General features: G+C 48.4%; 1 protein-coding gene across 1 annotated transcript in view; it reads left to right on the top strand.

Annotated features, from left to right (window-relative positions):
- Positions 1 to 24,861, top strand: part of LOC141173634 (vomeronasal type-2 receptor 26-like) — a 615,830-nt gene that overhangs the window by 564,499 nt on the left and 26,470 nt on the right. The window contains exon 3 of the mRNA XM_073657934.1: positions 8,037 to 8,828. Within this exon, the coding sequence (XP_073514035.1) occupies positions 8,037 to 8,828 (792 nt within the window). The remainder of the gene's footprint in view (positions 1 to 8,036; positions 8,829 to 24,861) is intronic.

The raw sequence follows: 24,861 nt of genomic DNA, 5'->3' as shown, positions 1-24,861 counted from the left end.
AAGTGAAGACTGAGAGGAGGGGGCATCTTTACATGCAGTATGGACAGGGGATTGCCTTGCACACACAACAGGGGGTTCTATTGCACGCACAACAGTGGAAGAAGCAGTGGTGACACCCGCTGACACTGGTCGTGGACCCTGGGGTTCACGCCACAAAGTCGGGTGCTTTGCTGCCATGTGCCTGATCATGCTGGTGGTGGTCAGGCTGGTAGTTTTGTCACCCCTGCTGATGCTGGCATGGCAGGTGGTACAAATAGCCTTTTTGGGGTTATCAGCAGAGTCTTTAAAAAAATTCCAGACACTGGAAGACCTAACGCTTGTACTGGCAACGTCCCTCGTGTTGGTGTTATGGGGAACAGTTGCCCGCCTTCTGTCTGCGGCCACCACACTGCTTCTTCCTGCCTGTTGGGGTACTCTGCCTCCCTCGCCCTGTGTGCTGCTGGCCTCACTCTGCATGTCCTCCTGCCACGTTGGGTCAGTTACTAGATCATCCACCACCTCCTCCTCTTCCACTTGCGCACCACGATGCTCCTCCTCACTTCCTGGCAATTGTGTCTCGTATTCGTCCACCTCTTGTGACAAACTGCCAGCGTCGACTTCCTGTGGCCGTGGCTGTTCAAATATTTGGGCATCGCTACATGGGATCTCCTCTTCCACCACTTCAAGCGGAGCAGGCGAGGGGCACAAATATGGAAATGGACCAGTGAAAAGCTCTTCAGAGTGTCCAAGTGTAGGATCAGTTGCTGTCTGACGACACTCGGCATGGTGGGAGGAAGGAGCATCAGGGTGAGGAGGAGTATGCGGTCGAGATTCACTGCTACTAAGAGTTGACCGTGTGGAAGACAGACCGGAGGTGGTGGTGCCCAGGTAACTGGAAGTATTATCTGCTATTCAATTAATAACCTGTTCACACTGATCAGTTCGCAATACTGGTGTTGTTCTGTGCTTCCCTAGTAATTCCATCAAGAAGTGGGAGCGAGAAGATGTGGCTGTTGGTTGTGGCACATTTTCATCTTGGCCACGGCCCCGTCCTCTGCACGCACCATCACCAGAACGCCCACTTCCACGTCCCTTGCCACGCGCCTTGCCCATTGTAAATTAAGTAAAATAGCTTACACTCGCACTATCAATGGAAAAAAAGGTAATAAAAAGTAGATTAGAACCGAGGAAGAGGAAAACCACAGTTCTATTTCTCTGGCCTACACCGGACTCTTTTAAACAATCTGAACAATCAGGGAGAAACTATTACTGTTTTTCTTTATGGAAAAAATACCAAACCTGAATAATAGAGATTTTTTTACCGTGGAATGGCAAAACCACAGTTATTGTTTACTGGTGCATACCAGACTTTTTTAAACATATAGATTTGCAGCTGAACAGTGAGCGACACACTCAAACTGTTTTTTTTTAGATACAAAAGGCCCAAAACTGGATACTACAGAGATTTGACCCGTGGAACTGCAAAACCGCACTGGGATTTGTCGGGCCTACACCAGACTATTTTCAACAGATATATTTTTGTGTCACAACAGTCAGGAGACACTACTGTTTTTTTTTACTGCAAAAAATGCGAAAAGCAGGATAATAGAGATTTTTTTACCGTGGAACAGCAAACCCACAATTATAATTTACTGGTGTATACCAGACTTTTTTAAATATATATATTTACGCCTGAACAGTGAGCGACACACTCAAACAGTTTTTTTTTAGATACCAAAGGCCCAAAACTGGATACTACAGAGATTTGACCCGTGGAACTGCAAAACCACACTGGGATTTGTCGGGCCTACACCAGACTATTTTCAACAGATATATTTTTGTGTCACAACAGTCAGGAGACACTACAGTTTTTTTTAAGGCAAAAAATGCGAAAAACAGGATAATAGAGATTTTTTACCATGGAACAGCAAAACCACAGTTTTAATTTACTGGTATATAAACCAGACTTTTTTAAATATATAGATTTGTGGCTGAACAGTGAGCGACACACTCAAACTGTTTATTTTTAGATAAAAAAGGCCCAAAACTGAATAGTACAGAGATTTGACCCGTGGAACTGCAAAACCACACTGGGATTTGTCGGGCCTACAACAGACTATTTTCAACAAATATATTTTTGTGTCTAGACAATCAGGGAGACACGATAAAAAAAAAATTTTTACTGCAAAAAATGCGAAAAGCAGGATAATAGAGATTTTTTACCGTGAAACAGAAAACCCACAGTTATAATTTACTGGTGTATACCAGACTTTTTTAAATATATAGATTTGCGGCTGAACAGTGAGCGACACACTCAAACTGTTTTTTTTACATACAAAAGGCCCAAAACTGGATAATACAGAGATTTGACCCGTGGAACTGCAAAACCACACTTCTGTTTCTGTGGCCTATATCAGACTCTTTTCGACAGATATATTTGTGTCTGAAAAATCAGAGACACACTTTTTTTTGGGGGGGGGGGCACCAATAGGTTAATAAGACGGGTATTTGTACAGTGTGAATGAGGAAAAGAAAAAGAGGATTTAGATGAAAAAAAAGAATTTTTACTGGCCCCTGAGACCTGGTGCTAAGTCCAGCAATTTCAGCAACAGGAGCACACAGGACTGTAATGCAGCGATTGCTGGTATAACCACTGCGTCTCCTATACAGCCTGCCTGCCTGATATCTGGGATGGATATTAGTCCTGAGAAGGACTGTTTGTTTGATCTGGCAGCCTTTATAGACCCTACACTAACTATTTCGCAGGAAAAATCTCTCCCTAGCTCAGCAGCGCTGTTCCTACACTGTCTGATCCGGAGCGACTGTGTCCAAGATGGCGGCGCCCAGTTTTAAATACTCGAGGTGACGCTGTGCGGCTAGCCAATCACTGTAATGCCCACAAACAACATGGCTGCAGCATTACAGTGACTGGCTGGCAATCCATGCATGTTCATTGGCTCTGTAAAGAGCGCCAAAAATGCAGGGCGGAGACCCGAGCTCCCGCCCGACTAACCCGGAAATGCTCGGTGGTCGCCGAAATCCCAAGTAGCATGATGCTCGGGCGAGTACCGAGCAGTGTCGAGCATGCTCGCTCAACACTAGTCTTTTTATACCACTCTGACCTCTACATCTCTTCTGAGGGACATTAAAAGCATCTTGTTATACCACTCTGACCTCCACGTCTCTTCCGAGGGGCATTAAAAGCGTCTTGTTATACCACTCTGACCTCCACGTCTCTTCTGAGGGGCATTAAAAGCGTCTTGTTATAACACTCTGACCTCCATGTCTCTTCTGAGGGGCATTAAAAGCGTTTTGTTATACCACTCTGACCTCCACGTCTCTTGTAAGGGGCATTGAAAGCGTCTTGTTATACCACTCTGACCTCCACATCTCTTGTAAGGGGCATTAAAACCATCTTGTTATACCACTCTGACCTCCATGTCTCTTCTGAGGGGCATAAAAAGCATCTTGTTTACCACTCTGACCTCCACGTCTCTTTTATGGGGTATTAAAAGCGTCTTGTTATATCACTCTGACCTCCACATCTCTTGTAAGCGGCATTAAAACCGTCTTCTTATACCACTATGACCTCCACGTCTCTTCTGAGGGGCATTAAAAGCGTCTTGTTATACCACTCTGACCTCCACGTCTCTTATAAGGGGCATTAAACCCGTCTTGTTATACCACTCTGACCTCAACGTCTCTTCTGAGGGGCATTAAAACCATCTTGTTATACCACTCTGACCTCCACGTCTCTTGTAAGGGGCATTAAAACCATCTTGTTATACCACTCTGACCTCCATGTCTCTTCTGAGGGGCATTAAAAGCATCTTGTTATACCACTCTGACCTCCACGTCTCTTCTGAGGGGCATTAAAAGCGTCTTGTTATACCACTCTGACCTCCACGTCTCTTGTAAGGGGCATTAAAAGCATCTTGTTATTCCACTTCGACCTCCACGTCTCTTCTGAGCGGCATTAAAAGCGTCTTGTTATACCACACTGACCTCCACGTCGCTTCCAAGGGGCATTAAAACCGTCTTGTTATACCACTCTGACCTTCATGTCTCTTCTGAGGGGCATTAAAAGCGTCTTGTTATACCACTCTGACCTCCACGTGTCTTCAAGGGACATTAAAACCCGTCTTGTTATACCACTCTGACCTCCACGTCTCTTCTGAGGGGCATTAAAACCGTCTTGTTATACCACTCTGACCTCCACGTCTCTTTTGAGGGGCATTAAAACCATCTTGTTATACCACTCTGACCTCCACGTCTCTTGTAAGGGGCATTAAAACCATCTTGTTATACCATTCTGACCTCCACGTCTCTTCTGAGGGGCATTAAAAGCATTTTGTTATATCACTCTGACCTCCACGTCTCTTCTGAGGGGCATTAAAAGCTTCTTGTTAAGCTACTTGGACCTCCACGACTCTTCGAACGGGCATTGCATTTCCTCATAATTTTTGGAAGCTTTTGCTTGGAAGGCATAAGCAAATACTATGGCAGACCCACTCCCCAATAATGGGACTAATGTTTGTAATACGCTGTACTGCATGGCTCTTGTAAGGGGGATTGCAAGTTGCTCCGTCCTAATTTTTGGAAGCTTTTGCTTGGAAGGCATAAGCAAATACTATGGGAGACCAACTCCCCAAAATGGGAATAATGTTTTTAAGATGCTGTACTGTATGGCTCTTGTAAGGGGCACTAAAATCGTCTTGTTAAGCTACTGTGACCTCCATGTCTCTTCCACGGGGCATTGATATTGTCTTTTTATTCCACTGCGACCTCCACCACTCTTCCAACTGGCATTAAAAGCGCCTTCTTAAGCCACTCTGAACTCCACAGCTCTTCCAAGGAGCATTGAAATGTTGTTTTTAATTACCTTACCTCTAATCTCCACGACTCTTCCAACGGGCATTGCATTTCCTCATAATTTTAGTCAGCTTTTGCTTTTCAATGCATAGGCGAAAACTAAGGGAGACACACTCCCCAATAATGGGTAGAAGGTTTTTAGTACACTGTAATCCACGTCTGTTTCAAGGGGCATTGCAGTTCCTCATAATTTTTGGAAAGCCTTCCATTCACTGCTTAGGCCAACAGTGCACAGGAGACCCAGTTGCTATAAATGGAAAAAAAGGTTTAGTTAAGGCCCTCTGACCACCATGTCATTTCCAAGGGGTATTGGAGTGCCTCAAAATTTTTGGTAGGCATTGCACTCACTGTATGCCCTATAACTGTGTAGCCGAACCGCTCCTTTTGTTACAGAAACATATCCTACAAGACATATGTGGTTGACTGGCCTGATATTGATGTGAATGGTCCTTGTGTCTCCTGCTCTTTCTCCTTTGCCACTACCTCATCCATCATTCATCACCGGAAGCTTTGCTTCAACGGGAGTCATAGAACTTGTATAGTAGCAGGAAAACATCCAGCTACCCTTGGAGGAGGTAGGATATGCACCAAAACGCTGACCACCTCAGGCCTTGCCGCTACTACTGCATGCGCTTGCATTCCTTGAAAACAAAGCAGATGCTAACTTCTATCATCCTCATCATGCTCCTCACCTTGGCACTCTCAACTCCCCTGATGGAGAAACCAGGGCCCACCGGAGGAGTCTGGTTCTCTGGTGGGCTCGTCCAATGCTGCCTTAAAGCAGGCCAGTGTAAGAAAAGTGTGTGGGTCGGTAACAGGAGAAATTGGGGCGGCTGGGGACCGTTTATGGACACCCGGCCGTGGGGCGGCTGGGGACCGGATGTGGACACTCGGCCGCCAGGGGGCTGGGGACTGAGTATGGATAAAAGGGCCGCCTACGCAGCCATGACATGGTGGCCAGCGTCTGCCTCCACATGCCTAAAAGGCCCAATTTCAAGTGCAAGCAAGCTAGCAGTATGGTATTGCAGCCTGGGGGTGGGTGGGTGGCAGGTTGCACACTTACACTTGCATTCCAACAAAGCAAAGCAGATGCTAACTTCTATCATCATCATGCTCCTCACCTTGGCACTCTCAACTCCCCTGATGGAGAAGCCAGGGCCCACCGGAGGAGTCAGGTTCTCTGGTGGGCTCGTCCAATGCTGCCCTAAAGCAGGCCAGTCTAAGAAAAGTGTGTAGGTCGGTAACAGGAGAAATAGGGGCGGCTGGGGACCGTTTATGGACACCCGGCCGCCCCCAGGCGGTTGGGAACAGTGGGTGAACACGCAGCCGCGGGGCTGCTGGGGACCGTGTGTGGACACCTGGCCGTGGGGCGGCTGGGGACCGGATGTGGACACTCGGCCGACGGGGGGCTGGGGACTGAGTATGGATAAAAGGGCTGCCTACGCAGCCATGACATGGTGGCCGGCATCTGCCTCCACATGCCTAAAAGGCCCAATTTCAAGTGAAAGCAAGCTAGCAGTATGGTATTGCAGCCTGGGGGTGGGTGGGTGGCAGGTTGCACACTTACACTTGCATTCCAACAAAGCAAAGCAGATGCTAACTTCTATCATCATCATGCTCCTCACCTTGGCACTCTCAACTCCCCTGATGGAGAAGCCAGGGCCCACCGGAGGAGTCGGGTTCTCTGGTGGGCTCATCCAATGCTGCCCTAAAGCAGGCCAGTCTAAGAAAAGTGTGTAGGTCAGTAACAGGAGAAATATGGGCGGTGGGGGACCGTTTATGGACACCCGGCCGCCCCCAGGCGGCTGGGGACCGGGTGTGGACACCCAGCGGACACCCGGCAGCCCCCTGGCAACTGGGGACCGAGCGTGGACACCCGGCCGCCGGGCGGCTGGGGACTGAGTATGGAAACCTCGCTGCCGAAGCAGCCATGAGGTAGTGGCTAGCTTCGGCCTCCTCAAAACTAAAAGGCCCCATTTCAAGTGCAAGCTAGCAGTATGATATTGCAGCCTGCGAGTGGGTGGGTGGTTGGCTGAAAATTTGCGCTTGCATTGCAAGGAATGTGGCAGGTACAATTGAACACTGCTCTGGGACAAGGACTTGCACGGGGATAGTTGCAAGTCTGCATCTTCTGATGCGACAAAGATCACTTCTAATGTGCACACTTTTAGGCAGTGACCTGGGAGTCAGAGATGCTTCCAGGGGTCTTCCTCATGCTGTCCCCATGTCTTTTCAGCATTGTATGCATGTGTCACACAGCACATGGCCAGATAAGGTTGTAAAATGTTAAAATGACATTTCCCGGTGAATGCATTTGTCACAGTTGAAAGCAATACAAATGTGCAAAAACACATAAAAAATGCTACTTGTGAATATAGCCCAAGATGTGGAGGAGTATTTTTGTTTTTGGTTATTTATTTTACCTTATACACAAGTCTTTACCCTGGAAAGGAAGTTCCTTAACATATTTTACAGGAAAGCAGTTTCAGTTTAGTTTTTGAACGTTTTATTGTGAGCCCTTAAAAGTGGCTTAATACCTCTGACCACGTTGTTGACAGCAGTGACCTAGGGTCAGAAATGCTTCCTGGGCGATCCCCATGCTGCCCCCATGTCATTTGAGTGCTGTTACTATCGTTTTGGGTACTTTTTAGGCTTTCTACAGACTGCCGGGGGTGCCGCCGCAAAAATGCTCGGGTCTCCCATAGACTAACATTGGGCTCATTGCTTGGGTCGAGCACCCGAGTATCACGGTGAGCTTGGCCCGATCTTCGAGCATCCGAGCATTTTAGTGCTCGCTCAATACTACTGTTAATATGTTAATGTTGTTTGTTAATAAAATGGCCGCTCTGGTCAAATTTATCCAAAAGAAATACCGGTGCAGTGTTTTTATTTGGTGGAAAAAGTGAGTGCTGGAAGATGGGAGGGACATTGTAAAGTGTAGAACCCGGGTTGGCCGTACACGGTCAGGAGAAAGAAGCAAATTTCTCTGATAAGATATATTAGAAAGTTTCTTATTTTCACATGTATTATTGATTTATGAAGTAAAAATTAAAATGACAGTTACAGTTCAATTGTATTTAGAGAACCATCTCCAAAAGACTCCTCAAAAACCTGTGTGTCCATACACTTATAATACTATTAATTATTTTCCATTTAATGCTTTTTCCCCCTGTTTGATTTCATAGATCAGTTATGGAGCGGTTGACATGTTATTGGGTGATAGACAACATTTCCCACACTTTTTCCGGACAATCCAAACTGAATATTGCATAAGTTACAATTTAGCAAAACTTATCAAACACTTTGGATGGACTTGGGTTGGAATTATCACGTCTAATGATGATAGCGGAGAGAAAGAGTCCAATTTACTGTTTCAATTTCTAACATACTTTCAAGTTTGTGTCGCTTTTATATTAAGACTTTCTGTGAGAACAGATGATTCCTCAACAGCTGCTCATGAAATAGCTGAACATTTTGCTGTGAAGGTTGTTATACTTTGTGGCACCTACTATGATCTGATCAACAAACCTTCCGTTACGAAATGGCTCAATAATGTGACGATAATCTTAACACCTTCCTGGGCACCGAACATCGTTCTCATTGAGCAGTTTCCAGAGATTTTCAATGGAAGCTTGTCCCTGGATCCAGACTCAAAAAACGGTGCAGACCTTAAGCATTTCATTGATGGCTTCTGTCCTGCGAATTATCCAGAAGACATGTTACTTGAGGATTTATGGATGATATTATGCCGATGTGCGTCAGGAAAAAAAGATAAGGATCGATTGTACGAAAAGACTTATGGAATTTCCCTTCACAATTGCACAGGACGGGAACGTATCAAGGATTCCTGGATGTACTCACAGGATAATGTTTATCATCCAGTATCTAATGCGGTGTACATTATGGTCAGCACCCTACATCTAATACATTATTCCCAAAACAACTGGTGTAGAACAGATACATCCTATCGATTCAAGGTAAATGTAAGAAGTCCACCTTATCCAGCTTTACTCATATAGGGGGGATTCCCATCTCAGATACTTATGGCATATTCCTGATATGAATCCCACACCTCTAGGGGAACAGGGGTGCCCTCATCCACCTCTGCCTTGATTGGGTATATAAATACAGGGCTAGGGTGGTGAACTATACCTTTTCATTGGGTGAAGGACATCCTGTTATTATCAGCATTACTATCACCCCCTCATGTGGGGGCGCTCATAGCTGTTGCTAGTGACTAACTTAAGGGAATTCCATGTAAAGACTATAACTGATGGGCTCAGGGTGATGTATGAAACAAACGACACCTATACCCACCTCCTACATCACTGCTTTGTACTGTGTTCCCTGATGGTCTCCAGTGGGGAAGGTGTCACAGGACCACTGCAGCCCACACATCTGGCCAAGGAGAAAGAAACCTATTACCATATTCAGAATGAATCTGAAGACTCCAACCAATTAGTGGTCACTCCTCTGCCCCAGATGTCGGTGCCAAGAAACTGTCTGGGAGCACAGTACTATTTGCTGAGGAGCAACATCTGAGCCAGAGAAGAGAATACATATAGTTTTTTTTTTATTCTTTACATGACCCTGGGCCCATAAAGGTTATCTTTTAAAGTAGTGGACAACCCCATTAAGGTCTGCAGGACTATCTTTGGGATCTTGATCCCTCCTGATCTTTTATAACAGTGATGTATCTTGTAAGAAAAATGGCAAGCCATACACATGACTCTCTTAATTCTACTCGATGATTGATATTGAGCTAGCACCCCCATTATACTTTAAAAGCCAGAGTCACACATATGTGGTCACAGGTCTGCCTCTTCTCAGCTGGAGAGGATCACCATATTGCCATTGCCATCTGGATATTATAGGGTTGAGATGGGTTCTTTAAGTTGCAGGACACGGTGAGCAAGATGGACTGGAGGCTATGGAACAACAGAGAAGGTCTTCATAGACGGGCTTGTGGATTAGTGAGGACTAGGACAGCAGGGTATACAGGACAGCAGGATGCACCATATGAAGCACAGCCAGGAGTTAGGATGCACATGGGAACAGTAGATTTATCGACAATCCGGAACATGCAGCAGATAGATGGCTAATAGCCGAGATGTATGCAATCAAAAACTTGTTTGCACAGTGTCAGATATGAATAACACTCAGTAGCAGAGATGACGGAATAGCTTACAGACTGTCAGAACAGTACTTGAAAGCAATTGCATCAAGATACATAAATCTGAATTTAGATGTAAATTTGGTAGCAAGGAAGTAGACCATAGTTGTTGGAAGGTAATTAGCCACCTGGATGGACCTGAGTGTAGTAGAAGGTGAGGCAAAAGCATGAGTAACAAGTAGGCATGAGCGAACATTTGTTTGCCAAACAAATTGATATTCGCTGAATTTATTCTCCGAATGTTCGACGAACATTTCCGATTCCCATGGGAGTCAATGGGGGACCAAAAAATGCATATACAACACCTAGAAACGAGACCAAAAGCTGCCAAAATACATCAAATTAGGTGTAGACACCAGGGAAGTACCATCAATCGACCCAAAGTGCAAATACTATAATTACAATTACTGTGACAGCGACATTTATTCAGTTGCGCTTTACATGTCAAAAGGGGTCACCAACTGATTCAACAGGAGAGAGGACCCTGCCTGCGAGGGCACACTATCATGGACGTGGTTTGTGGAACCACTGTGCCACGGACCCCAGAGAGCTTGGATGGGCGTGACTAAGCAAGCACCAGACTGTTCACTAGATTCTCTGATGGTGAGGTTTGACTTGGCTCCCAATGAATGCCAGGTGCCACTCCAGGACAGACCAACAGATGCGCAGCAGCTTTACCAGTAGGACAGACTGAATGCTGCAGCAGGCAGAGTCTGTATCAGAGTGCAGCAGGCAGAGTCTGTATCAGAGTGCAGCAGGCAGAGTCTGTATCAGGAGTGCAGCAGGCAGAGTCTGCAAAAGGAGTGCAGCAGGCAGAGTCTGTATCAGGAGTGCAACAGGCAAAGTCTGTATCAGGAGTGCAGCAGGCAGAGTCTGTATCAGGAGTGCAGCAGGCACAGTCTGTATCAGGAGTACAGCAGGCAGAGTCTGTATCAGGAGTGCAGCAGGCTGAGTCTATCAGGATTGCAGCAGGCAGAGTCTGTATCAGGAGTGCAGCAGGCAGAGTCTGTATCAAGAGTGCAGCAGGCAGAGTCTGTATCAGGAGTTCAGCAGGCAGAATCTGTATCAGGAGTGCAGCAGGCAGAATCTGTATCAGGAGTGCAGCAGGCATAATCTGTATCAGGAGTGCAGCAGGCAGAGTTTCTATCAGGAGTGCAGCAGGTAGAGTCTGTATCAGGAGTTCAGTAGGCAGAATCTGTATCAGGAGTGCAGCAGGCATAATCTGTATCAGGAGTGCAGCAGGCAGAGTTTCTATCAGGAGTGCAGCAGGCAGAGTCTGTATCAGGTGTTCAGCAGGCAGAATCTGTATCAGGAGTGCAGCAGGCAGAGTCTGTATCAGGATTGCAGCAGGCAGAGGATGTATCAGGAGTGCAGCAGGCAGAGTCTGTATCAGGAGTACAGCAGGCAGAGTCTGTATCAGGAGTGCAGCAGGCAGAGTCTGTATCAGGAGTGCATCAGGCAGAGTCTGTATCAGAAGTGCAGCAGGTAGAGTCTGTATCAGGAGATCCACAGGCAGAATCTGAATCAGGAGTGCACCAGGCAGAGTCTGTATCAGGAGTGCAGCAGGTAGAGTCTGTATCAGGAGTTCAGCAGGCAGAATCTGTATCAGGAGTGCAGCAGGCAGAATCTGTATCAGGAGTGCAGCAGGCATAATCTGTATCAGGAGTGCAGCAGGCATAATCTGTATCAGGAGTGAAGCAGGCAGAGTTTCTATCAGGAGTGCAGCAGGTAGAGTCTGTATCAGGAGTGTAGCAGGTAGAGTATGTATCAAAGTGCAGCAGGCAGAGTCTGTATCAGGAGTACAGCAGGCAGAATCTGTATCAGGAGTGCAGCAGGCAGAGTCTGTATCAGGAGTGCAGCAGGCAGAGTCTGTGTCAGGAATGCAGCAAGGACTAGTACGCAGCCTTACACAACTTAGACTGCAGAACAGGAAGGTTCCACTACAGCCAACACAATAGATGGAGTCCCAATCAGGATTCCCCACATTTAAAAAAAATATTGGCAGACGTCAGCAAAGTGGCATCACTACTGTAGAAATAGTGTAAATAAGACCCACATCTCTTCCAGTACAGCCAACCCAGGAGATTGAGACCTAACCAGGAGTGTCTCCCCCTAATGTCCCTATACAGCCTCTGCAGCTGTCGCCGATCACGTGCCTCACCCTACTATTCCTGGCGTAAGGCTAAAGCTGGGGTTGGAAGGAGATGAACGCTAGTCAACCTCCGATAGCACTCTAAAGACAAAAGGGGAAGACAACACAGGGAAATAATAACTTAGCTTTATAAGAACTCCAACAGGGCACACGGCCTCAAGACTCCAAAGAGGACGTGATGCTGCTTCAGCCAAGTTACAAGTAGGAATTAATATAATCGGCAACGCCCACCTAGACACACCAGGTATATATACACACAGACTAAAGGGAGGTAGTCGCTGGGTCCTAAACACAGCCTCCTATTTAGGCAGCTGTCTGCATTGCCAAATGTGGAGATCTCCTGCAAACCATTGCAGGGCGACTGTCTGTCACCTCTGACACACCCGTGACACAGCGCTGAAGACACGTTCAGAGAGAACGCTGGCTGCCAGGCATGATAAAACCTCCAAGGCGTGAGAGGTGAGCTCAGGCCAATCATCCATTTTTGAAGACCAAAATGTAAAAGGGTCGAAATTCTCCCTGATGGTATTCATATTAAGCTCTAGATACTCCTTCACTATCTTCTCCAGTCGTTCACCACATGTCAGACTTGTACTCTGTTGTGCTGGTGCACGAGCTGGTGCAAAAAATGTGTGAAAGGACGCCCAGAAATTGCTTCTGCCACTTACTCTGCTGCTCCTGCTAATGTTTTGGCATTGATGAACTGATGTGCCGGAGGTTGAAAGACTACTGCTGTGATGCACACTGTGTGCCTCACTTTTATCTTGGGGAAAACCTCTATTATGGTTGTTTAAAAGCTTGTTTCGATACGCCAACATAAGCGGGTCCCTTTCCAGGGTGGGAAGCATCTGGCAAAATTGACTCTTATAACGTGGATCTAACAGAGTGGCAACCCAGTAGTCAGCATTATTTCGAATCCTAACTATACCGGGATCATGTTGCAGATAGTTTATCAAGAAGGCACTCATATGTCAAGCTCTTCCAGGAGGTCCAAAGCCAGGCTGTATTGTGGGCTGAGTAACACTGATGCTTGTTTCCTCCGTCCCCTCCTGCCAACCACGTTCAAATGAGAGGGGATGATTATCCTCTTTATCCTCTGACAGCTGCTTGCCCATTACCTCTTCCTCCTCCATTAGTTCCTCGGCTCTTGCACCTTCACTAACAGTTTGCCTGGTATCACCAAACCCCTTCAATCGCTGTAATCCACCATCACTTGGCATCCGCCTGTGTGACGATAGTCTGGAAATTTGAGACATTGGTATCCCTTCCGCATCGTCCTCTTCTTCTGGGGCCACCATCTCCTGCCACAGGTTATTCAATGTTTGCTCCAGCATGTATATGACCGGAATAGTGATGCTGATGATGGCATCGTCAGCGCTAACCAGTTTTGTAGCCATTTCAAAACCATGCAGAAGGGTGCAGAGGTTCTTAATCTGTTCCCACTCAGCAAGCGTAATATGGCCCAAGTCCGTACTGCATTGCCCCAAGCTATACGTCATGAATAGAGATGAGCGTTGTTCGACTCGAACTGTTTGCCAATCTCAAATTCGAGCTGTTTTGGGCGGTGTTCGAGCCGTTCGGCGAACACGAACGATTTGAAAAAAAAAAATTCGGCTGTTCGAGGTTATGTTCGATAACTTTTCGTGCACCAAAATCATAACTGGATTTTTTCTCAGTAATGCTGAAAATTATTGTTAATACGCAGTTTGAGTGTACAGTGGGGTGGGGGGAGGGTGGGGGGAGGGGCGGGGGATGGATCTCTGCAGGAATAATGAAGATCTCCATTTTTTTTTCTCTTTCCCGCATTTATAGTGGGGAGGTGCAATCTGTCAGCCTATCAGCAGCGCACACACGGAGCGAACTGTTTTTTTTCACACAAGCAAGGGTATGTGTCATTGGCAGTGTATGTCATATGTCCTTGCCCTATAAGACCCAGCCATTTTCCCCGTCGCCACTATTTTCTCACTACTGCAGCTGCGTGTTTGACGGCACCGCTGTTGCTGTGTGCGCTATACCTTGTTAATTTCAAGCCAATTTTCGCACAAATCTACAGATAGCTTGGGAGTAGGGAATAGTTGTGATTGCAGTCCTTTTAAGGAGTAGGTTACAGCATTTCCTATGACTTTTATCAGGCAGGTCTGTGCTCTTAAATAGATAGGTTGGGAGTAAAGTCTAATTGTAATTGCAGTCCTTTTCAGGACTAAGTTACATCAGTTCCTATCAGTTTTTGCCAGGCAGGTCTGTGCCAGTGCTGGGCAAGTTTTTTTCACAGCATTTGGCTAAATCTAGCAAAGCTAATCCTTTTTGGCCTATTGCAGAGTGTGTTAGTCAGTGGAGTAGCCTATCTGTGTTGCAAGCTACACCACCTGTGTATAGAATACCAATTATTTTACTGCACCTAGTGAAGTAAAACCTTTTGGGCACAGCATAATTCTATTAGTCCATCTATACTAAACTCCACCAGGTTGCAAATTTAATAAAATTTTTTCTGCATCTAGCTCTGAAAAAAATATTTGGGCTTCTAGCAGTGTGTGGGACTTGTTCTATTAGTCCATCTATACTGACCTCCATCAGGTTGCAAATTGAATATAATTTTTTTCTGCATCTAGCTCTGAAAAAATATTTGGGCTTCTAGCAGTGTGTGGGACTTGGTCTGTTAGTCCATCTATACTGAACTCCATCAGGTTGCAAATTGAATATAATTTTTTTCTGCATCTAGCTCTGAAAAAATATTTGGGCTTCTAGCAGTGTGTGGGACTTGTTCTATTAGTCCATCTATACTGACCTCCACCAGGTTGCAAATTGAATATAATTTTTTTCTGCATCTAGCTCTGAAAAAATATTTGGGCTTCTAGCAGTGTGTGGGACTTGTTCTATTAGTCCATGTATACTGACCTCCATCAGGTTGCAAATTGAATATAATTTTTTTCTGCATCTAGCTCTGAAAAAATATTTGGGCTTCTAGCAGTGTGTGGGACTTGGTCTATTAGTCCATCTATACTGACCTCCATCAGGTTGCAAATTCAATATAATTTTTTTCTGCATCTAGCTCTAAAAAAATATTTGGGCTTCTAGCAGTGTGTGGGACTTGGTCTATTAGTCCATCTATACTAACCTCCACCAGGTTGGAAATTAAAATTAATTGTTATCTGCATCTAGCTCTGAAAAAATATTTGGGCTTCTAGCAGTGTGTGGGACTTGGTCTATTAGTCCATCTATACTGACCTCCATCAGGTTGCAAATTGAATATAATTTTTTTCTGCATCTAGCTAAGAAAAAATATTTGGGCTTCTAGCAGTGTGTGGGACTTGGTCTATTAGTCCATCTATACTGACCTCCATCAGGCTGCAAATTGAATATAATTTTTTTCTGCATCTAGCTCTGAAAAAATATTTGGGCTTCTAGCAGTGTGTGGGACTTGTTCTATTAGTCCATCTATACTGACCTCCATCAGGTTGCAAATTGAATATAATTTTTTTCTGCATCTAACCCAGCCAATAGTTTGGGCCTAATACCACAGTTTGGCCACTCAGCTGTGCTCGGTTCCCATCCATTGTTTTTTTGTGCAAACAACTCCAGAGTTGTGAATTAGTTAACCACCAAAATGAGTGGAAAAAGGCCTGCTGCTGGTGGAAAGGGGAATAGGCGTGTTGGGAAGGGGAAAAAAGGTTGTGGCCGTGGGGTAGGTGTTAAAGCAACAGTAACATCTGCAGAAGAAAGACCATCTTCCAGCCAAACTAAAATGTCTACTTCTTTTAGCGGACAATGTGATAAGATCCCTTTCTTACGGCCACGCCAATCACTACAAATTCCAGATGAGGCACAAAAACAGCAGGTGCTTCAACGGATATCAAGTGCTTCTTTAAGTGGGCTCTCCTCCACATCAACTTCAACATCGATGTCAGGTTGCACCTTCCTGGACAGAGACGTAGTACTGGAAGCACGTCAACAACTGCATCCTCAAACACAACTCTGCCTCTGACCACAAGTCGTGGTGGCTCTTCAGGTCGCATGGGTGCTAAGCTTTGCATAGCCTGGCCATTTTTTCAGATCGATAAAGATGACCCAACTCGTGTTATCTGTAACATTTGTCAGCAAAAGCTAAGTAGAGGCTAAAAAAATACATAGTTTGAGTACTTCATGCATGAACCGGCACATGGACATGAAGCATAAGTTGCAGTGGGAAGCTCACTGTGCTACAATGCGGCCTAGCCGGCCGGGCCAACCACCGTCTGCCCCATCTTGTGCATCTGCGGCCTCTTCATCCTCTGTGACTGGGGGGACAGCAGTCACACCTGTTTTGGGACGCAGACCTGCCACCTCTTTACTCGCAACAGCCAGCGTGATTGGCAGGTCATCATTTTCTTTGGAGGTGGTAACACCAGCTGGTGTTGAGCGCTGTCCGACATCGATAGCACCACCTTTGGATCAAGGCAACCTAACATGTCCGCCTGCATCTTCCTCACAGGCCGGCAGTTTGCCGGGGACACCCTTATCAACCCCGTCTAAGCACAACAGCCAGCCCTCGGTCCCTCAGATGTGGACAAGTAAAAGACCATTTCCTCCTAGCCATGAGAAAGCTAAGAGGTTGAATTTCACCATCTGCAAGCTCTTGGCTACAGAAATGCTGCCTTTCCGCCTGGTGGACACAGAGGATTTTCGAGACCTTATGTCCGTCGCAGTGCCCCAGTACCAGATGCCCAGTCGGCACTACTTCTCAAAGAAAGGTGTGCCTGCGCTCCACCAGCATGTCGCACACAACATCACCGCTTCTTTGAGAAACTCTGTGTGTGACAGGGTACATTTCACCACAGACACTTGGACGAGTAGGCATGGACAGGGGCGTTACATGTCGCTGACTGGGCACTGGGTAACTATGGTGACAGCAGGACAAGGGGCTGCTGTCCAAGTCTTGCTGTCCCCACGAGTTGTGCGTCAATCCTCTTTATGTCAAAGTTCCTCCACTGCTTCTGCCTCCTCAACCTCCTCTCGGTCCTCCACCTGCACCCAAAGCCTGTCTGGTCATGCCACAAGCTTTCTCACTGCGCAGAAGGGATCCAGCACACCTGCTTACTATGCTGGCAGTAGGGCTCAACGTCATCAGGTGGTTTTTACTTTGAAATGTCTGGGAAATGTGAGTCACACAGCTGAGGCGTTGTGGCCAGCTCTGGAGAACCAATTTCATGAATGGTTGTCTCCACTGGACCTGAAACCAGGGAAGGCCGTGTGCGACAATGCTGCAAACCTGGGTGCGGCCCTTCGCCGGGGCAATGTCACACACGTGCCTTGTATGGTTCAAGTGTTGAACCTGGTTGTCCAGCAATTTTTAGCCCACTATCCCGGACTAGATGGCCTTCTGCAGAGAGCACTGTGGTCGCTGTGTGCTCACTTCCGTCCTTTGCATCCCGCAGCTCAGCGACTTACATCTCTACAGAAGTCGTTGGGCCTGCCACTTCACCGGCTAAAATGCGATGTTCCTACCCGGTGGAATTCAACTCTGCACATGTTGCAGCGACTGTGGCAGCACCGACAAGCCCTGGTGCAATACGTTCTGACGTATAGCCTGGGCCAACGAGATCCAGAGGTGGGGCAAATCACGCTGGAGGAGTGGTCTCAGATCAGGGACCTATGCACCCTTCTGCACAGTTTTGAAATGGCGAAGAAGATGTTTAGTGCTGACGATGCCATTATCAGCATGACTATTCCGGTGATTTACATGCTGGAGCACATGTTAAACAGAATTCGGAGTCAGGTGGTGGCACAAGAGGAGGTGGAGGAAGTAGAGGAGGATGAGTTGTATGCGGAAGGGCTAACATCTGCAAGGTCCAGACGGTCGGCAGCACCAAGGCGGCAGGCATGTGAGGGTGGGGGAGATGGTTTTACCAGGGCGCCTGGTAGCAGCCAAACTAGTGATGAAGGTCCAGGAGCCCAGGAAGAAGTGGAGGACGAACTGATGGAAGACTCATCAGATGAGGGAGACCTTGATCACATTTCTGTTGTGCGAGGTTGGGGGGAGAGGACAGAGGAAGGAAGCATGATTGTTACCTCGCCACCAACACAGCAGGGACTTGGTGCTCCTGGATGCGCATCACACATGAGTGCCTTCTTGCTGCACTACCTGCAACATGACCCTCGAATTGTGAGAATTAGAAATAATCCTGACTACTGGGTTGCCACACTGTTAGATCCCCGGTACAAAAGTAAATTTGCAGAAATTATTTCTGCAATAGAAAGGGATGCACGCATGCAGGAGTATCAGCAGAGACTGTTGCAGAATCTTACATGTGCTTTTCCACAAAACACCAGTGGTGCACGTAGTGAATCTCACAGTTCCAACTTGCCAACCGTGGGACCGTCGAGTGTTCAGCACTCAAACCGTAAGAGAAACACAGTATCTGCTGGTAACATCAATTTTGCGGAATCATTTCACCACTTTTTTAGCCCATCCTTTGCAAGGCCACAGGAGACAAGAAGTCTGACACATAGTCAACTCCTAGAGAAGATGGTATAGGAGTATCTCCAAGTAAACATTGAAGCCATGACTGTGTCACTGGAACCTTGCTCTTTTTGGGCTTCCAATCTGGATAAATGGCCGGAGCTCGCCACTTACGCCTTGGAGATCTTGTCATTCCCCGCAGCCAGCGTTCTGTCTGAACGTGTGTTCAGCGCTGCTGGTGGTGTGCTGACAGATAAGCGCACGCAGCTCTCCACTGACAATGTAGACAGACTCACGTTCATAAAGATGAACAAATCATGGATCCGAAATGACTTTTCTACCCCTGTGTCATCCTGGGGAGAGTAAAAGCTTGATGATTGGTTAAAATCACCTCACCAACCGTTTTAAGCTTTCAAATTACTAATCATGTTTATCTGTATCTTGGCTGGAAAATAATTTGGGCTTTGTAGCAGTGTGCAGTACTGATTCTATTAGGCCATCTATACTAAGTGTAACGGGTCTGCGAGGTGGAACCTCTGAGCAACTATACAAAGGGGCAGTCCTTGTAAGGAAGCGGGTGGCTCCCAGGGAAGTCGGGCAGGCAGTCACGGCTAGTGACGGGGACAGTCTCTGGGTAAGTCTCTTGACAGGCGGGTGGTCACGGCAAGTGACGGCTGAGCCTCCAGGTAGGCTAGCAGGCAGGTAGCAGGTGGATGCTCCCAGGTGAGCTGGCAAGAGTCTCTGGACAGGCAGGTGGTCACAGCAAGTGACGGCTGAGCCTCCAGGTAGGCTAGCAGGCAGGTAGCAGGTGGACGCTCCCAGGTGAGCGGGCGAGAGACTCTGGACAGGCAGGTGGTCACAGCAAGTGACGGCTGTGCCTCCAGGTAGGCTAGCAGGCAGGTAGCAGGTGGACGCTCCCAGGTGAGCGGGTAAGAGTCTCTGGACAGGCAGGTGGTCACAGCACGTGACGGCAGAGCCTCCAGGTAGGCTAGCAGGCAGGTAGCAGGTGAGCGCTCCCAGGTGAGCGGGTAAGAGTCTCTGGACAGGCAGGTGGTCACAGCACGTGACGGCAGAGCCTTCAGGTAGGCTAGCAGGCAGGTAGCAGGTGAGCGCTCCCAGGTGAGTGGGCAGACAGGTCCATAGACAGACTAGCAGGGCTGGTAGGCAGACTGTCGGACCGCAGGAATGTCAGCAGATAGACACGTATCAGGCAGGTATCAAGCAGGAAACTGGCAGGTAACTGGCAGGTATCTGGTAACGGGACCTGAGGGCTGAAGCAGAGTGATAGGCTATGCAACAACATTGCTCGGGCACCTCCATTTTGCAGTAGGTGCCTTATATATGGAGACGTCCTCCGGCCATTGGCCGGGGACTCCTTAGGACGGCGCGCGCGGCCCCTTTAAGAGAGGGGGAGCGCGCGCGCGCCCTAAGCACGGTGGCCGGGAAGGAGCGCGCGCTGCCAGCAGAGCGGGAGGAAGACGCCGGGCACGGAGCGGAGAGGTGAGGGGAACAGCGTCCCTGCCTAGCAGGAGGCAGGGACGCCCACGCTACAGTACCCCCTCCTTTAGGCCCCCCCTTTTTTAGGCCAGACAGAAATTTATCAAGGATGAGAGGGGCATGGATGTTCTCCCGGGGCTCCCACGTTCTCTCCTCAGGACCAAACCCCTTCCAATCTACTAGAAAAAAGGTCTTTCCTCTTACCCTTTTGGTGGCCAGAATGTTCTCTACGTCAAACTCGTTTTCAGCAGAAACCGGTGCAGGAGGCGTACCTGTAGACTTAGAAAAAGAGTTAAGTACCACGGGTTTGAGGAGAGATACATGGAAGGAGTTAGGGATCCGCAAGTTGGCCGGGAGTTTCAATTTATAGGCCACCGGGTTGATCTGTTTGATAACCTCCAGTGGGCCGATGAACCGAGGCCCTAACTTGTAGGAAGGAACCTTGAGCCGGACATACTTGGACGAGAGCCAGACTTTATCTCCAGGACGGAATTGTGGAGGATCCAGGCGTTTTTTGTCAGCGTGTTTTTTCATCCGCTCGGACGACTGAAGGAGTGCGGATCAGGTACTCTCCCAAATGGAGGAAAATTCGCTAACGAGGGATTCCGCAGCCGGATTGTCCACCGAGGTGGAGATGGGAAATGGGATCCGAGGATGCTGACCGAAGACTACAAAAAACGGGGATTTGGAGGAAGATTCGCTCTCGTGGTTATTGTAAGAGAATTCGGCTTATGGTAGGAGATCCACCCAGTCTGAATGGTGGGCATTAACGAAGTGCCGGAGGTAACTGGTCAGGATCTGATTGATCCGCTCCACTTGACCATTGGACTGTGGGTGGTAAGCGGAGGAGAAGTCCAGAGAGACGTCTAGCAGCTTACATGTGGCTCTCCAGAAGCGTGAGGTGAACTGAACCCCACGATCCGACACAATGTGGTGGGGCAGGCCATGGAGACGGAAGATGTGGCGGATAAAGTCTTTAGCCAGCTCGGGTGCAGACGGGAGGCCCAGCAGGGGAATGAAGTGAGCCATCTTGGAAAAGCGGTCAGCGACCACCCAAATGACCGTACAACCGGCAGAGACAGGGAAATCTGTTATAAAGTCCATGGCTATATGCTGCCAGGGGGCAGCAGGTACTGGAAGAGGAAGGAGGCGACCGGCTGGCAGGTGTCTCAGAACCTTGTTGCGGGCGCAGGACACACAGGCAGAAACAAAGTCTATTACGTCCTTGTGCAGGGTAGGCCACCAGTAGTGCCGAGTAATAAGCTGGAGGGTCTTTTTCTGACCAGCATGGCCAGCTAGCTTAGATGAGTGACCCCAGTGTAGGATCTTCTCCCGATCAGGTACAGTTACGAACGTCTTACCGGGAGGGAGACGATTTAGATTCACGGGGGCCACCTGCATTACTTTGGCGGGATCGATGATGTGTTTAGGTTCCTCTTCGAGATCAGACACCAGGAAGGATCGGGACAAGGCGTCAGCTTTGAGGTTTTTGTCAGCCGGGCGAAAATGAAGAACGAAATCAAAGCGAGCAAAAAACAAGGACCACCGGGCTTGGCGCGGGTTAAGTCTCTGAGCACTCTGGAGGTAAGCCAAGTTCTTGTGGTCCGTGTAAATTATTCCCCTGTGAAGAGCCCCCTCAAGCAGGTAACGCCACTCCTCCAGTGCCAGCTTAATGGCCAATAACTCTCGGTCTCCTATAGAATAGTTGCGCTCAGAAGAGGAGAAGAGTTTGGAGAAGAAGCCGCAAGTTACCATTCTTCCGGAAGACGACTTTTGGGTAAGTACCGCTCCAGCTCCAGAGGAGGAGGCGTCAACTTCCAGGAAGAATTGTTTGTTGCCGTCCGGGCGATGCAGCACCGGGGCGGAAGAGAAAGCCTGTTTTAAGGAAAGAAAGGCTTCCTCTGCTTCGGGCGGCCATTCTCTGGGATTAGTGCCCTTACGGGTGAGCGCAGAGATTGGGGCAGTCCGGGAAGAGAAATGCAGTATGAAGAGGGGGTAGTAGTTGGCAAAGCCCAGGAACCGCTGAATAGCCTTCAACCCCTCTGGTCGATGCCACTTCTGGATGGCAAACAGTTTCTCAGGATCCATTTGTAGGCCGGTCTGAGAGATTATGTAGCCCAAAAACGGAAGCGAGGTCTGCTCAAAGAGGCACTTCTCATATTTAGCGTAGAGGTGGTTCTGCCTGAGCCTGAGCAGGACCTGACGAACATCCCTCCGGTGAGTGAGAAGATCCGGAGAGAAGACCAAGATGTCGTCCAGGTACACCACTACACAGGAGTAGAGAAGGTCCTGGAAGATGTCATTGACCAACTCTTGAAAGACGGCGGGAGCGTTACAGAGACCAAAGGGCATTACCATTAGTGTTGAGCCAACCCCGTAGTGTTCGAGTTCGGTTCGGTTCATCGAACACCCGTGTGTTCGCCGAACTGTTCGTCTAACTGTTCGTCGAACACCTTCGAACACCGTTAAAACCAATGGCAGGCAAACAAAAACACATAGAAACACATAGAAAACACCTTCAAAGGTGTCCGAAAGCTGACAAACTGCTCAGAAGACACAACTAACACATGGAAAAGTGACAAGTACATATAGTCATGTGAAAAGAAAAGAGGTGGAGGAGTAAAAGGAGGGGGAGACACAGATATAGGCATGTCATGCCCTTCTAAAATCCAAAAAGTGAGAAGCCGACACGTTCAGTCCGCTCCTGCCCGTGCCACCTCCGTGTCGCCGGGTTTGTGCCAGAGCCGCGGTGAACCTTGACGGCCAGCCCCCCTCTCCCAATACTGGTGCCTGTCCGCTGGTGGGTCGAGCGAGCCCCCCTGTGGTGGAGGCAGCTCTAAGCTTTTTAATTTAAATTGTCCCTCTAATTTGAATGAATACACTTTAAATGCATTTACAAGGATCTATTGGAGGGCAAGTCTCATGCCAGCAGCCGCGTAATTCCAGCTCCAGTAGCGTCCACTAAAGCTGCTGCAGTTAAAAAGCTTTTATAAGGATCGAGCTCGGCTGTCCACCGCAAGGCATCCTACTGCCAGTCCCAGCCCCTATGCCTTGGGGTGCCTCCTGATGCTCTTCACTGAGTATCCCGTGGTCCCGAAGCATTTCCTTTGAAAAAATTAAGTGTCCAAACTACAGGTGGTGTAGCTTGCTTAACAGCCGGGATAATCCGCTGACTAGCAGACACTGCTACTAGGCACAAAGTATTTCCTGGGCTAGATGCAGTTAAAAATTTGTAATTAGATACTCTCGTTGGATGCTGAGAAAGCATTCCATAGAGTCTCCTGGCACGCCATATATGATTCTCTTAAAAAGCTTGGGGTAGGGGTCTAGGGGACCCTTTTATAGCCAAAATCACGGCCCTGTATCACAATACGTCACCTAGGCTGAAGAAAAAAGGAACTGTAGCACCCCGAGGGCTCGGTTGCTACAGAGGTATTGCACCTCACCCAGAGGTGTGATATCTCACTCTCAGGTAAGGATGGAGTGTGGATCAGGACCCGACACCTGCATGCATTACACCACATTGCCGTGGGGCAGGGCGACCAATATGCCTCTGAGATGGGCACGACAGTCCCTGTCCCTGGCTGGAGTGGGGGGAGGGAACATTGAGGAAGGGGAACCCTGTAGTGCAGGAGCAGGGAGGAAGCAGTTCCTGGGTGCATTGAGAAGGGAGTATAAAAGGTGGGCACCATCTTAGTTCAGTGCAGAGAAGTCTAAGCAGAAGTGGCAGGGAGCAGGGGCTCTGCATGAGCTCTGCTCTGGAGGCGGGCCTAGTAACAGAGGCCCAGGCCTGGAAGAGGGAGAAGGAAGGAAGAGGAGCGGAGAAGGCTCCAGGAACGAGGAATGAAGGGATCCCAGGGGTGCGGACGGGCGAGTCGCCACCGCACGCCCGAATCCACCTGCGTGGAGGGGTCATGCCAAAGGGGGAGACCGGTCCCCGAAACTAGTGGAGGCAGGAAACGACCCTCAGCTAGAAACCGGAGGCTGTGACATTTTATGTGGCGCAGCCCCTCGCTACACCCGCTAGGAAGGCACCACATAGGGTCAGGGAAACTGGCGCCAAGTTTACCAAGAGGAGGCCCGAGGCAGCCGGACAGAAGGGTTGGTAAGAAAGGCCAGACAAAGGACACACAAAGGGGGTCCTGTGAAGAGCTCCAAAGTTATCTGGGAGTTGTCTGAGCCCCTCACCTGGTGAGCACAGTACGACGTGGGCAGCCGTTACCTGCAGACGTGGTCTGGATAATAAGAACTGTGACTAAAGGCCCTGGACTGCATCACTGACTCCGTGTCGTTACTGCTGCTGCCCTGCACCATCACCCCCATCCTCCGCATACACTGCCCTGAGGCTATACTCCTCCCGTGGGAAGTAATGCTACGCTCTGCTGCACCCACAACACCAGCCTCAGCGGTCTGCCCTGCAGCGGCGGTTCACTCTGACCACAATCCACGGGTGGCGTAGTCGGACATTTAAATATCAAAACCACATAAATAGTTCTGCCACTGGTTTGACCACCCTGAGCCACGGAACCGGGTCGCCGCCACGAAGACTACAACCACCAGCATCCACCAAAAAGGGTCCGGCTCCGGGTGTCCCAAGGCCCAGGGGGTGCATCAGAACATTTTCATCACCATTCACAATCACCAATGGGACAAGGCAGGGATGTCCTCTGTCCCCTCTCTTATACATCCCAGTGACGGAGCACCTGCTCTCATCAATTCGCCATAACCCCAATATTAGGTGGATTGAGGTGG

This window comes from Phyllobates terribilis, unplaced genomic scaffold (assembly GCF_046119375.1).
Source record: "Phyllobates terribilis strain yellow unplaced genomic scaffold, ASM4611937v1 Scaffold_13__5_contigs__length_258822181, whole genome shotgun sequence".
NCBI classification, from domain to species: domain Eukaryota; kingdom Metazoa; phylum Chordata; class Amphibia; order Anura; family Dendrobatidae; genus Phyllobates; species Phyllobates terribilis.
Note: the sequence above shows the minus strand (reverse complement) of the source record. Positions and strands in the feature narration are given on the sequence as shown.